This window comes from Dendrobates tinctorius, unplaced genomic scaffold (assembly GCF_039654945.1).
Source record: "Dendrobates tinctorius isolate UK_male_01 unplaced genomic scaffold, ASM3965494v1 ptg000515l, whole genome shotgun sequence".
Classification (NCBI taxonomy): domain Eukaryota; kingdom Metazoa; phylum Chordata; class Amphibia; order Anura; family Dendrobatidae; genus Dendrobates; species Dendrobates tinctorius.
In genome coordinates this window covers 366,448-382,500 of record NW_027362174.1, presented here as the reverse complement: position 1 = coordinate 382,500, position 16,053 = coordinate 366,448, and the positions used below count along the sequence as shown (strand labels likewise).

The window sequence follows — 16,053 nt, the reverse complement described above, 5'->3', positions numbered from 1 at the left end:
CTCCTGGACACTAGAGAACACTCCTCCTGCACCCACGTAGTCGCCCTGCAGTGATGGGCTCCTGGACACTAGAGAACACTCCTCCTGCACCCACGTAGTCGCCCTGCAGTGATGGGCTCCTGGACACTACAGAACACTCCTTCTGCACCCACGTAGTCGCCCTGCAGTGATGGGCTCCTGGACACTAGAGAACACTCCTCCTGCACCCACGTAGTCACCCTGCAGTGATGGGCTCCTGGACACTAGAGAACACTCCTCCTGCACCCACGTAGTCGCCCTGCAGTGATGGGCTCCTGGACACTACAGAACACTCCTCCTGCACCCACGTAGTCGCCCTGCAGTGATGGGCTCCTGGACACTAGAGAACACTCCTCCTGCACCCACGTAGTCACCCTGCAGTGATGGGCTCCTGGACACTACAGAACACTCCTCCTGCACCCACGTAGTCACCCTGCAGTGATGGGCTCCTGGACACTACAGAACACTCCTCCTGCTCCCACGTAGTCACCATGCAGTGATGGACTCCTGGACACTACAGAACACTCCTCCTGCACCCACGTAGTCACCCTGCAGTAATGGGCTCCTGGACACTACAGAACACTCCTCCTGCACCCACGTAGTTGCCCTGCAGTGATGGGCTCCTGGACACTACAGAACACTCCTCCTGCACCCACGTAGTCGCCCTGCAGTGATGGGCTCCTGGACACTACAGGACACTCCTCCTGCACCCACGTAGTCACCCTGCAGTGATGGACTCCTGGACACTACAGAACACTCCTCCTGCACCCACGTAGTCACCCTGCAGTGATCGGCCCCTACTGTGTCAGGAAGTAGTCAGCGGTACTCACCAGGCCAGCAGTAAGGGACGGGGCTGATTGACCCAGGGACTCATTCCTCATCCGGACCAGGTTGGAGGACTCTTCAGGGGGCTGCCATGTGAGCTGAGACACCCCGCTGTGCGCACTGCTCGACAGCGGAAGTGGCTTCCCTGTAAAAAAAAAAAAAAAAAAAAAGATCAATAAAAAACTAAACCGGAAACACGGGGTGTCCGTAATAGTAACAGCAGGATAGGGCTGGGGATGAAGAGCAGTGACGTTAGGAAGTGGGGTCTGGAGCGATCAATCATAGGATCCTAAAACGTCAGCTGGAAGGGACCCCCAGGGTCCGTGTCCAACCCCCTTACTCAATGCAGGAGTTACTAAACCATCCCACACAGATGTCTGTCCAGCCTCTGTGTGAAGACTTCTATTGAAGGAGAACTCACCACCTCTCGTGGCAGCCTGTTCCACTCATTGATCACCCTCACTGTCACCCATCTGATATCTAATCTGTGTCTCCTACCATTCAGTTTCATCCCATTGCTTCTAGTCTTTGGGCAAATGAGGATAAAGATGATCCTTCTACAATGTTACAGCCCTTCAGATATTTGTAGACGGCTATTAACCTCTTAGTGACGGAGCCAATTTGTAGGTTAATGTCCAGGCCAGTTTTTACAATTCTGACCACTGTCCCTTTATGAGGTAACTAGCTGCTGGCCCGATTCTAAAGCATCGGGTACTCTAGAATAGGGCCAGCGGGAGATTAAAATAAAAAATGTGATATACTCACCATCCGACGGCCCCCGGAGTCTGTCCCTCCTCTCCACGCTGCCGGCATCTTCCGTTCCCAGTACTGCTTTGCGTTAAAGACCGCTGCTGACGTCCTCTCGTGAGAGCGTGACGTCATCAGCGGTATTTCACGCCAAGCAGTACTGGGAACGGAAGATGCCGGCAGCGTGGAGAGGAGGGACAGACTCCGGGGGCCGTCGGTAGGTGAGTAGATCACTAATTTTTATTCTAATTCTATTTTTTACACGTTTATGGTACTAAGGGTATGAAGGAGTCTCTTCTCCTCCGGACCCTGGGTACCGGCTAGTGCTGGGCGTCTCCGGCTGTGTCGCTGCTGACGCCCGGACATGACCCGCAGCAACCGTCGACAGATCAGCGGCTAGCGCCACTGATCTCCCGACGGCACAGTAGGGGTGGCGTTCGTCCTTCTAATTGCGGACTGCGCCTGCGCACTGTGCCTGTTGCTGATTGGTTGCGGCCAGGCGGCCGCGAACAATCAGCGCAGCGGGATTTCGGTTACAGCCAGACATAAGACATGTATATATATATATATAACTCTGGAACGCTTCAACGTATCCTACCGATTCTGACACTGCTTTCTCATGACAGATTGTCCTTCATGTTAGTGGGAACATTTCTTCGATATGATTTGTGTTTATTTATGAAGAAAACGGAAATATGGCGAAAATTTTGCAGTTTTCCAACTTTGAATTTTCCTGCCCTTTAGGCCGAGTTCACACGTGGCGTTTTGTTTGCGTTTCCGCGGCGGTTTTAACCGCGCGATTTTGCCGAGAAAACGCGAAAAATAAGCATCCCATGCATTCCTATGGGATTCCGCAATGCTGTGCTAATGCTGCGGTTTTTACCGCGGCGGAATCGCTTCGCGGTAAAAACCGCAGCATGCTCATTATTTTGCGGAATCGCGGCGATCCCGCACCCATAAGAATGCATTGTTCCGCTTACTTCCCGAATGTGACTGTGCACACCATGCGGAAAGTAAGCAGAACAATTGCGGATGGTACCCACGGTCCGGAGGAGAGGAGACTGTCCTCCGGGCTTTGGGTACCATATCCCTGTAAAAAATAGAATTTAAAATAAAAAATATTGTTATTCTCACCTTCCGATGTCCTGCGCAGCCTTCCCGCCTCTCTCCACGCTCCCGGTCCCAGTAATCCTTTGCGAAAATGCCCGCGATGGCGTCCGTTCTCACGGGATCGCGAAGTCTCGCGGTCATTCACGCGACATCATCGCGAATGACCGCGAGACATTGCGATCCCGTGAGAACTGACGTCATCGCGGGCATTTTCGCAAAGGATTACTGGGAACGGATGCGCGGGACGTCGGAAGGTAAGAATAACACCATTTTTTTTTTTTTTTTTTTTTTTACATTTTATCTTTTACTACTGATGCTGCATAGGCGGCCTCAGCAGTAAAAAGTTGGTCACACTTGTCAAACACTATGTTTGATGAGTGTGACAACCTGTCAATCAGTTCTCCAAGCGATGCTACAGATCGCTTGGAAAACGCTAGCATTCTGCAAGCTAATTACGCTTGCAAAATGCTAGTTTTTCCGCGGGAAAATCGCGGGAATTTAAAATGCGATTTTCCCGCGGAATGGAATTCCGGAATTCTCGTGGTAATTTCCGCGAGAGTTCCGGTACGTGTGCACATAGCCTTAATCACAGCGATATGTCACATAAAATACTTAATAATTAACATTTCCCACATGTTTACTTTACATCAGCACAATTTTTAAAACATGATTTTTGTTAGGACGTTATAAAGGGTTAAAAGTTGACCAGCGATTTCTCATTTTTACAACACAATTAACAAAAACATTTTTTTTTTAGGGACCACCTCACATTAGAAGTGAATTTGGGGGTCAATATTACAGAAAATACCCAAAAGGGACACCATTCTAAAAACTGCACCCCTCAAGGTGCTCAACACCACATTCAAGAAGTTTATTAACCCTTTAGGTGCTTCACAGGAACTGAAGCAATGTGGAAGGAAAAAATTAACTTTTTTTTTTTTTTTTTTTTTTTTAATTTTCACAAGTGTAAAAAGAGAAAATGAACCACAAAATTTGCTGTGCAATTTCTCGTGAATACGCCGATACCCCACATGTGGGGGTAAACCACTGTTTGGGCGCATGGCAGAGCTTGCAAGGAAAGTAGCGCCGTTTTAGAATGCAGACTTTGATGGAATGGTCTGCGGAAATTCCCCGCACTTCAGCAGCGAGCTGCTCCACACGATCAGACAATTGCTTAATCTCCATCAAGCAGAAAGAAAGAAAAAAAAAAAAAAAAAAATCCTCCTATGGCCCCAGAGAAGAGGAGAAAATATGCATACAACAAACAAACAAAAAAAAAAAAAAAATTCTGACACTTTTTTTTTTGTTTCCTTTCCTTTCTTTCTACAATTCTCTCCTGCTTTTGAGTACCCTAGGATCTGGTGATTCTGTTATGAATGAGTCACGGAGGAGGAAAAAACAAAAGCAAGCTAAGCCCAGAAATCCAGAGAGGTTGGTAACTAGCGGATTGCAGACCCCTGATCCTATCCACAACAACTAGCAGTAGCCGTGGAGCGTGCCTACGGTGGTCCTAGATGCCTCGTCACGGCCGGAGAACTAAATAAGCCTAAAGAAAGAAAGGGAAAATCTAAACTGCCCCAGAGCAGACCCCAAAGCAATAGACAGCCCCCAACATGTATTGTCGGTGAAACAAGATGAAAACACAAACACAGATAGAAAGATAGGCTGAGCAAACGATGGGGCCCAACTAACTAGAAAGGACAGGAAAGAAAAGCTGCTCTCTGCAATCACGCAAAAAACCCTGCCAAAAAATGTCCAACACGTCTGATAGAAAAAGGCCCTGAAGTCGCTAGACTTAAAATCCCTATATCAGCACTCAGGTATATTCTGAAGACAGAGCAAAAGAGATCAACTGATCAGAGACAAAATGGGGATTCAGCCCAGTCCCAGCCAGGGCTGGCTGAACACAAAAACTAAGTAAACCAGACAAAAACTCATATGAATAGCAGAGAAAACTTAGCTTTAGGAAGGCAGAAACCAAACTTGAAACCAGGAGCCACAGTCAGGAAAAATCACCAGCAAGAAACTAGGAAGTCGGCAGCCTTAAATCCAATCAGAAACTCCTGATGTCCAATCGCAGTCCTCTTCCTCAGGTGGCCGGTCTCTGCCATTTAGATCAGCTTCATTACCTCCCTTCACCAACAGAGGGAGTCCAGATAGAGACCTCACTACTCCTCTGTCAGCACAGCCAGCTCCATAACCAGGGCTGTGGAGTCGGTAAGCCAAACCTGCGACTCCGACTCCGACTCCTCAATTTCCCTTACACCGACTCCACGACTCCGACTCCGACACATATGGCTTATATTTAAGTGAAAAATTTATTGTAGTACAATGTGAACATCAGACATTTAATCATTTTTATGATCCAATAATCAAGATATTTAGATAGAACAGAATATATATTGGTGTACTACCCGGTTTTCATTCTTTTTGGTACAGATACGATATGGATAGACAGATATGGATAAATGGATAGATAGAGCAGATTTCTAATCTGCTTTTGCTATTGAAAACATTATCTATGAGCTCAAAAACCTTTCAGGTGATGCAGTTTTTTAAAAAGATGATCAACTTTTGCAGCTGAAAAACGTATCCTCAAAAAACACAGGAAAAACGCTGTGTGTGAATGTAGCCTTAGATCAGGAATAGAGCAGCCATTTATAGGACATTTCATAACTTTCCCAAACTCCTATGAAAAAATATTCAGCACATCCTGCATTGAATTACTGTACCCAATTTATTATATATTTTAGGAGTCGGAGTCGGTCCATTTTATACCGACTCCACCAAAATGAGCACCGACTCCGACTCCGACTCCACGACTCCGACTCCACAGCCCTGTCCATAACCCTCACCAGAAGCCAGAGGCAAACCCGAAAATGAGCTCACAAAAGTACCCCCCCCTTGAGGAGGGGTCACCGAACCCTCATCCACGCCACCGGGCCGATCAGGATGGGCCCGATGAAAAGCACGAACCAATCTATCGGCATGACTATCAGAAGCAGAGACCCAAGAATTGTCCTCCTGCCATAACCCTTCCACTTGACCAAATACTGGAGTCTCCGTCTAGCCAGACGAGAATCCAGTATTTTCTCTACCTCATATTCCACATTACCTTCAACCAATACAGGGTCAGGAGGTGCCGCCATAGGAACTACTGGCTCAACATATCTCTTCAACAGCGACTTATGAAACACGTTATGGATCTTAAACGTAACAGGAAGAGCCAATCGAAAAGAAACCGGATTAAGAATCTCCAAAATCTTGAAAGGTCCAATAAATCTTGGCTTGAACTTTGGGGAAGCCACCTTCATAGAGATATTCTTTGATGACAACCAAACCATATCACCCACTTTAAACCGGGGACCAATGGTCCTATGCCGGTTAGAAAACCGCTGGGCCTTTTCCTGGCAGAGAGACAACTTATCCACTACTTGGTCCCAAATCTGCTGCATTCTCTCTACCACAGTGTCAACACCTGGGCAGGCTGAAGATTCCACTTGCCCTGAAGAAAATCGAGGAAGAAACCCAAAGTTACAGAAAAAGGGGAACATCAAGGTGGCAGAACTAGCTCTATTATTTAAAGCGAATTCAGCCAAGGGCAAAAATGAAACCCAATCATCCTGATCAGCAGATATAAAACATCTCAAATAGGACTCCAAAGTCTCGTTTGTTCTCTCCGTCTGCCCATTGGTCTGAGGGTGAAACGCAGAGGAGAAGGACAACTGAATTCCCAGCTTGGAACAAAAGGCTTTCCAGAATCTGGAAACAAACTGAACTCCTCTGTCCGACACAATGTTCTCAGGAATCCCATGCAACCGAACCACCTGTTGTAAAAACAAGGATACCAACTCAGCGGAAGATGGCAACTTAGGGAGTGGTACAAGATGGACCATCTTAGAGAATCTATCACAAAATCACCCAGATAACAGTCATTCTCTGAGAGACAGGAAGATCATAAATAAAATCCATTGAAATATGGGTCCATGGCCTCTTAGGCATCGGCAAGGGCATCAACAACCCACTAGACCGAGAACAGGGTTTAGACCGGGAACAAGTCCCACAGGACTGCACAAAATTCCTGACATCACGAGATAAGGCAGGCCACCAAAAAGACCGACTCACCAAATCTCTGGTACCAAAAATACCTGGATGACCAGCCAATGCGGAGCAATGAAATTCAGACATCACGCTCTTCCTCCACTGGTCAGGAACATACAATTTTCCCATAGGACAACGCTCAGGTTTGTCGTCCTGGAATTCTTCCAGAGCACGTCTCAAATCGGGCGAGATGGCAGAAAGAACTACCCCCTCACCTAGGATGGTAGTAGGCTTGGTCACAATAGGAGAATCAGCAAAGAAACTCCTAGAGAGGGCGTCTGCCTTAACATTCTTAGTGCCTGGAAGAAAGGAGACCACAAAATCAAAACGCGTAAAAAACAAGGCCCACCTAGCCTGTCTAGGATTCAAGCGTTTGGCCGACTCAAGGTAAATCAAATTCTTGTGGTCAGTGAGGACCACAACTTGATGTCTAGCTCCCTCCAGCCAATGTCTCCACTCCTCAAATGCCCATTTCATGGCTAACAATTCCCGCTTCCCCACATCATAGTTGCGTTCAGATGGGGAGAACTTTCGGGAAAAGAAGGCACAGGGATTCATTTTAGACGTCACCGGATCTTTTTGGGACAAAACAGCTCCTGCACCAATCTCTGAATCGTCTACCTCCACCTGAAAAGGAAGTGAGACATCAGGTTGCCGCAAAACCGGAGCAGAAGTGAACCTCCGCTTCAGCTCCTGAAAGGCAGAAACAGCCTCCGAAGACCAATTCAGCACATCAGCACCCTTCTTAGTTAAATCAGTCGGTGGTTTAGCAATACCAGAAAAATTAGCTATAAATTTACGATAAAAATTAGCAAAACCCAAAAACTTCTGGAGAGCCTTCAAAGAAGTGGGTTGAACCCAATCATAAATGGCCTGTACCTTGGCCGGGTCCATTTCAATAGTTGACGGAGACAAAATAAATCCCAAAAATGAAATCCTCTGTACACCAAAAAGGCATTTCGATCCCTTGACATACAAGGAATTCTCCCTCAAAATCCGGAACACAGTCCGAACATGTTCCACATGAGAATCCCAAACCCCGGAAAAGACCAAAATATCATCCAGATAGAGGATAAAAATTTATCCACAAAGTCCCGGAAAATATCATTCATGAAGGATTGGAAGACAGAAGGGGCATTAGTGAGCCCAAAAGGCATCACCAGGTACTCAAAATTTCCCTCCGGAGTATTAAACGCCGTCTTCCATTCATCCCCATGCTTGATGCGAATAAGATTATACGCCCCCCTGAGGTCAAGCTTAGTAAACCAGCAGGCACTCTTAACTCTGGAGAATAAATCAGACATCAGGGGTAACGGATACTGATATTTAACCGTAATTTTGTGGAGGGAACGATAGTCAATACAAGGCCTTAATGACCCATCTTTCTTGGCCACGAAAAAAAAAAAAAAAACAGCAGGGTGAAGAGGATGGTCTAATATGACCCTTCTCCAACGACTCCTTAATATAGGATCACATAGCCTCGTGTTCGGGTACAGATAAATTGAAAAGTCGACCCTTGGGAAATTTACACCCAGGCATCAAGTCAATTGCATAGTCATAACTCCTATGAGGAGGCAAAGACGCAGACTTACTCTCACTAAATACATCATAAAAATCAGCCAAATAGTCAGGAACCTCATGCGACTGGGGAGAGGTGGAGAAAACAGGAGTGTTGCCAAGAGCACACCGACAATCCCAACTCACCACAGACACAGATTTCCAATCCAAAACCGGATTATGGATTTGCAACCAGGGAAAATCCAGAACAATGGCATCATGTAAATTATGCAACACCAAAAATCTGCAATTTTCTTGGTGGTCTGGGGCGACCCGCATTACCGCCTGGGTCCAAAACTGAGGTTTATTCTTCGCCAAAGGGGTAGCATCAATTCCCCTCAAAGGAATAGGCGTCCGCAGAGGTGTCATGGAAAAACCACAACGTTTAGCAAAGTCCAAATCCATCAGATTCAACGCTGCTCCTGAATCCACAAAAGCCTTCGCGGAAAATGTGGACAAGGAGCAGATCAGAGCAATTGCCAAAATAAACTTAGGTTGTACAACAACCACAGCAAATGCGTGTGCAAAATGTTTCTCTCGTTTAGGGCAGACAGAAATAACATGAGAGGCGTCTCCACAGAAAAAACATAGCTTATTACGCCTTCTAAACTCCTGACGTTGCGCCCTAGACAAAACTATCACATTGCATAGGTTCAGACATTTGTTCAACAGGTGGCAACTCCTCTCGTATAGTTTTGCATTCACGTAAACGCCGATCAACTTGAATGGCTAATGACATAGAATCGTCAAGACCAGAGGGAACAGGAAATCCCACCATAGTATCTTTTAAAGTTTCAGACAAACCCTTCCGAAAGAGAGCTGCCAATGCACTATCATTCCATGTAGTAAGGACCGCCCACTTTCGGAATTTCTGACAGTACAACTCAGCATGATCCTCACCCTGGTTCAATGCCAACAGGGTTCTCTCAGCTTGATCAAAAGCATTAGGTTCATCATATAACAACCCCAAGGCTTGAAAAAATGCATCCACATTAGTCAAAACAGGATCTTCAGGTGTCAAAGAAAACGCCCAATCCTGGGGATCGCCGCGCAGCAAGATGACAATTTTAACCTGCTGCACAGAGCTCCCCGGATGAGTTAGGCTTCAAGGCAAGAAATAATTTACAATTATTCTTAAAATTAAAAAATTTAGACCGATCCCCAAAAGACACATCAGGAGTAGGGATCTTCGGTTCAACAGCATGTAAATGAGTGAGATAGGCAGAAATTCCCTGCACTTCAGCAGCGAGCAGCTCCACACGATCAGACAATTGCTTAATCTCCAGCAAGGAGAAAGAAAAAAAAAAAAAAATCCTCCTACGGCCCCAGAGAAAAAGAGCAGAAAATATGCATACAACAATCAGAAAAAAAAAAAAAATTCTGACTTTTTTTTTTTCTACAATTCTCTCCTGCTTTTGAGTACCCTAGGATCTGCGGTATGGCTGGTGATTCTGTTATGAATGAGTCACCGAGGAGGAAAAAACAAAAAGCAAGATAAGCCCAGAAAACTAGAGAGGTTGGTAACTAGCGGATTGCAGACCCCTGATCCTATCCACAACAACTAGGAGTAGCCGTGGAGCGTGCCTACGGTGGTCCTAGATGCCTCGTCACGGCCGGAGAACTAAATAAGCCTAAAGAAAGAAAGGGAAAATCTAAAACTGCCCCAGAGCAGACCCCAAAGCAATAAACAGCCCCCAACATGTATTGTCGGTGAAACAAGATGAAAACACAAACACAGATAGAAAGATAGGCTGAGCAAACGATGGGGCCCTCACTAACTAGAAAGGACAGGAAAGAAAAGCTGCTCTCTGCAATCACGCAAAAAACCCTGCCAAAAAATGTCCAACACGTCTGATAGAAAAAGGCCCTGAAGTCGCTAGACTTAAAATCCCTATATCAGCACTCAGGTATATTCTGAAGACAGAGCAAAAGAGATCAACTGATCAGAGACAAAATGGGGATTCAGCCCAGTCCCAGCCAGGGCTGGCTGAACACAAAAACTAAGTAAACCAGACAAAAACTCATATGAACAATAGCAGAGAAAACTTAGCTTTAAGAATGCAGGAACCAAACTGGAAACCAGAAGCCACAGTCAGGAGAAATCACCAGCAAGAAACTAGGGAGTCGGCTGCCTTAAATCCAATCAGAAACTCCTGATATCCAATCGCAGTCCTCCTCCTCAGGTGGCCGGTCTCTGCCATTTAGATCAGCTTCATTACCTCCCTTCACTAACAGAGGGAGTCCAGATAGAGAACTCACTACTCCTCTGTCAGCACAGCCAGCTCCATAACCCTCACCAGAAGCCAGAGGCAAACCCGAAAATGAGCTCACAACATGCTGCGGTTTGTAAACCGCATGGAAGAAAACGCACCGTGAGCACAGCGTTTTTGAAACCCCATAGGGTTTCATCGTGCTGTACCATGTCAGCGGAACAGCTGCGTTTCCGCAGGGCCAAAACTGCTGCGGAAACGCAGCAGAATCCGCAACGTGTGCACATAGCCTTATGTGCCTAAATAGTCGAAACCCCTCAATTCTAGCTCCAGCCCTAACCCCAATATACCCCTAACCACAACCTTAACCCCAACACACCCCTAACCCTAATCCCAACCCTAACGGAATAAAAATATATTTTCTATATTTCCCTACTTATGGGGGTGATTATTTACCATTTTATTTTGATCATTCTAATGGGGTCTATCACAGTGACCAAAATGAACCAATAGGAAAAAATCTTCCTATTGTTGCCGGATGCCAGCCGGCAGATCTCGGCGGGCACACTGCGCATGCGCCCACCATTTTCTTACCGGAAGAAGACGCCGGCGGCCGTGGTGCGAGGCCTGGAGACAGACACCGGGGGGGGGGGGGGGAAATCAGGGACCCTACTTCGCTCTCCTCAGATGTGCGATCACATCAGAGGAGAAAGAAATTAAATGGCACATCAGATTTTTTTTTTTTTTTTTTGCGGTCACCGTTATACAGTTAATAACGGCGATTGCAAAACCAGGGTTGGTAAAAACCGATCCGAACCATCTTCTCTGGGGTCTAGGCTGCCGAGGAGGGGTAGAGAAAATCTGGAGGGCACTATACACTTTTTCCACAGCACCGTTGATTAATGGCGCTGTGGTTTAAGTACCCTTCACTACCGCCGTTAAAAGGCGTATCTGCGGTCGATAAGGTGTTAAGTCTCCTCTTAGCTTCTTTTTTGTAGCTAAACATTCCCAGATCCTTAAACCTCACCATGCTAGTAGGTCTTCTCTGAACTTGCTCCAGTTTTTCACTGCGTCACATGCGTCAGTGGCCCCATAATAACAGTATTACATTCCAGCCGGGTGAGCAGGCACTACACTGTACACACTGGGCACCTGCAGCGAACAATCGTTCTCGTACACACCGGGCGCCAGCAGCACAGCTACAATCACAGAACTTCTGTAATGACCCTGGGGGTGAGGCGCAAATCTCTGGAAACCATGATACATCGGACTCCTCTGTACAGGCGAAGCTTTGCAGAGAGCTGGCTGTACCCTACCAGAGTGCAGGACACGGACCCCCATCATGTGCCGCGTGCAGGTCACGTACCTGTCAGAGAGGTGCTTAGGCTTCCACGCCGAAGTTTGCAATCGTCCTGGCTCAGCTGCCGATGCAGCTTCACTTTACCCGAGGAGAACAGGTCGGGGTTACTCAGCTTTCTGAAGAGCAGAGGAGCCGGAGGAGGAGCTGCGTCCTGAAAGACAACACACAGAAGCATTACTACCAGGGCTGTGGAGCTGGCATAAAATGGCGAGACTCCCATCATCTATAACACGCTGGGTGCAGTAGTTCAGTCTGTGCTATAAATGTCTGTTCCTGATCTCAGGATCTCGGCTGTCAGTGGCGATGAATCTGTGCTGCACTTTCTGCACATGCTCAGTAGTGACCGGGGCTGTCGAGTCGTGGAGTGGGAGTGTGAAGTACAGTATTCGGATTGTGGCAGGGCTGAGGGTCGTGTAATCGATGGGAGATGTGTGTCTCATAAATGGCTTGTCTCCATAATGTAAGGCATAACAAATATTGCTGTATTATCATTACTCTGAAGGACCTGTGGTGAGGTCACAGTCATGTGACCAGTCAGCTGCTGGGTTCGGCTACACCCTTATAATGTGGCCTGCTGATGAACCAGGCGGCTGTATGTGAGGGGGTATACACCTCCTGTGTGCGCTGAGGCTCGCGGACTGAGCCTGAAGGAAAGGACATTCCATGTTACTTTGTCTCCTGGACTGATGGCTGTTTATTTTGGTGACATGCTGTTTGTGGTTTATTACGTAATAAACCGCATGAATTTTAAGGGAACCTGCCTCCTGACTGTCTCCCGTCGCACCTAAGCGAGTAGAATCCCTACAGGACATCTTGTTCTCAAAGACTCCATTTTTGTGCTTGCAACGCTATCTTGTTACAAGATAAATTCTGTAACTAGGGTAAAGTTTGCGGCTGTTATGAAACCAGACTGTTCCAGTCTGAACAAGAGATAAGACATGAGACCCTGATGAATGTGCTATTGTTCTACTCTCTATGCTACGTAGATACGGACATATATGTAGTTTCCGGTTTTCTTGCAATACTATTGGCTTATAAAGTAAATGTGTAACGACGATGCTATTGGTAGTTGTGTACTTTGTATAATTAAGTAAAATACTATAAAAGAGGTGATATAATAAACGGGGTTAGTGATCTGCCTTGATCCTCCCATGCAGAGGCTCATCTCCGTCTGGTCATTCTCAGTTGCTAGCAACGCTGTCATGATCCAGGTTGGATATGACAAAAAAAATGCACAAGTAACCTTTTTTTTCCTTTACCTGTGTGCTAAAGTTTGGTTTTTACCCACGGTGGTCATTAGGATTATTGCACTTGGTGTCGTCAGTTCTAGTTTCCCCCCGGTGGCCATTAGGGTCATTGCACTTTGGTTACTTTAGTTTTGTGCACGTAATTATAAAACAGGTGTGATTGCTCTATAAAAGTGTGTCAGGTGTGGTAATCACTGTTGGTGATAGTCCTCAGTTACAAGCAAGCCTGGGTGAAGGATGGAGCTGAAGGAGAGTCCCGGGCAGCTCAGTCAGAGTCCTGGAGCGGCAGTTATGGTGTCTGTGAGGAGGGCTGGCATGGCTTGGTGGAATTGCAGCTATGGTGTCAGCAAGGAGTTCTTGCATGGCTTGGTGGAGTGGCAGCTATGGTGTAGAGCTGCACTCATGATGCTGGACTCGGTTGCTGGAAAGCTGGACTCTGTTTCTGGACAGCTGCACGCAGGTGGTGGTCTCTGTTTGCTCCAAGGCTGCACTATGGTGTTGGATCCGGTCGGAGGAAAAGATGCACGCAGGTGGTGGACTCTGTTGCTGGGAGCGTAAGCAACAGAGCAAAGCTAAGTGGTGTTTCCCTGTTTTGTCTCTTTTCCTTATGTGTATTTTAGTGCAGTGGTGGGATTAGTTTCCACACCGTCCAATTCACTAGTGAGGGTTTAGGTGCAGGGCGAGTCAGGGTTTTTAGGTTCCTGATCGGCGCCCGATGCGGAATCGGCCTAGGGAACGTTAGGAGTGTAAAGACACTGACTCAGGGGAGTGCAGGAGGTCTCCACATCCCCGTTCCCTATCGCAGGGCCACCATTGTTATTGTTACCCGGGTTTTCCCTTTTATTGTATAAATTCGCCTTACTGGAGGCAGGGTTTCCAGACATGCGTGTATTTCCGAAATTCGCCTGTTGGAGGCAGCGTATCCAGCTGCACATTTTATTATTTAAATTCGCCCAACTGGAGGCGGTGTATCCAGGGTCATGCGTGTCATCTAAATCCGCCCTGCTGGAGGCGCTGTGTCCAGTCGCGCGTGGCCGTGACAAACACCCTGTAGATTAATTTGGAAATCACTTGGTCAACAGTGAAGGGTCAATTCAGCCCTCCCTAACAGGAGGGTTGGCTTACCGAATCCTCAGCTCTGATTACTACAGCACCGACAAATGGAGCAAGGCGTGTAAAATTACCAAAGCGAACATGCAACCACCACAAGGCGACAGGTCTGTAACATGTGCAGTGTAGCGTTATCACAGGACATCCAGCAGATACAGCACTAAGGACCCTATATGCTAAGTATCAACAAGGGGGTGACGGCCTGGCCTGCGCGCCGGCCGCACGGGAGACGGGGACGGCCTGGCCTGTGTGGGAGAAACTAAAAATAAAATCACATTCTATTAATTGCTACATAATTGATTTGCATTTTATTTCATGAAATAAGTATTTGATACAATACTTAATATTTGGTGCAGAAACCTTTGTAATTACAGAGGTCGGATGTTTCCTGTAGTTCTTGACCAGGTTTGCAGACACTACAGCAGGGATTTTGGCCCCCTCCTCCAGACAGATCTTACCCAGATCTTTCAGGTTTCAGGGCTGTCGCTGGGCAACATTGAGTTTCAGCTTCCTCCAAAGATTTTCTATTGGGTTCAGGTCTAGAAACTGGCTAGGCCACTCCAGGACCGTGAAATGCTTCTTATGGAGCCGCTCCTTAGTTGCCCTGCCTGTATGTTTCGGGTCATTGTCATGTTCTTACTGAGAGGAGGTTGTTAGCCAAAATCTTGCTATACGTGACCCCATCCATCCTCCCTTCAATATGGTGCCATCATCCTGTCCCCTGTGCAGAAAATCACCCCCAAAGTATGATGTTTCCTGTTACGATAGCAGGCCAAAGCTATTCCACAGAAAACCAGAGAGGCTGGTAACTAAGCGGATGCAGACCCCTGATCCTGTCCACACAATTAGCAGTAGCTGTGGAGCGAAACTACGATGATCCTAGATGCCTCGGCACAGCCGGAGAGCTAACTAAGCCTAAAGCAAGAAAGGGGAAATCTAAACTGCCCCGGGGCAGACCCCAAAGGAATAAATAGCCCCCAAACATATATTGTCGGTGAGACAAGATGAAAACACAAACACAGGCAGAGAACAGACTGAGCAAACGATGCCTAGACAGGACAGGAAAGGAAAGACGCTGTCTGCAATCACGCAAAAAAAACCCTGCAAAACTTCCAACACGTCTGATGCACAAAAAACACTGAAGTCGCACGACTTCGCCCCCACTATATCAGCACTCCGGTATATACTGAAAGCAAAGTAAAAAGAGACCAATATAACAGGGGACAAAACAAACTGGCACAAGCAGTAACATATGGACTGTGATTCAGCACAGCCCCAGCCGAAGCTGGCTGACCCGCACAAAGCAGAGATAAACCAAACCAGATCAAATGCAAACAGAATAACAAATGAACCACTTAGCTGAACATGCAGGGAAAGAGCAGGAGACATCAGACCTCAGAAGGCGCAGGAAGAAAATCACCAGCAGGCATAGAGGGAGTCAGCAGTCTTAAATCCCAATCAGAAACCCCAGATCTCCAATCGCCTTCCTTTTTATCAGGTGGCAAGCCTCTGTCAATCAGATCAGCTCCACTACCTCCAGTAACCACCAGAGGGAGCCCAGAAAGAGAGATCTCAATCTGACCAGCTCCACTATCTTCAGTAATCACCAGAGGGAAGCCAGAGAGAGAATTCACAAGTTTCCTCCACCATGCTTCACGGTTGGTAAGGTGTTCTTGGGGTTGTACTCAACCTTCTCCTTCCTCTAAACATGGCAAGTGGAGTTAATACCACAAAGTTCTATTTTGGTCTCTGACAACATGACCTTCTC

General features: G+C 46.9%; 1 protein-coding gene across 1 annotated transcript in view; it reads right to left on the bottom strand.

Annotated features, from left to right (window-relative positions):
* LOC141078201 (microtubule-associated serine/threonine-protein kinase 2-like) overlaps positions 1–16,053 on the bottom strand; it is a 200,269-nt gene that overhangs the window by 168,527 nt on the left and 15,689 nt on the right. The window contains 2 exon segments of the mRNA XM_073565000.1: positions 849–988; positions 11,935–12,079. Of these exon segments, the coding sequence (XP_073421101.1) occupies positions 849–988; positions 11,935–12,079 (285 nt within the window).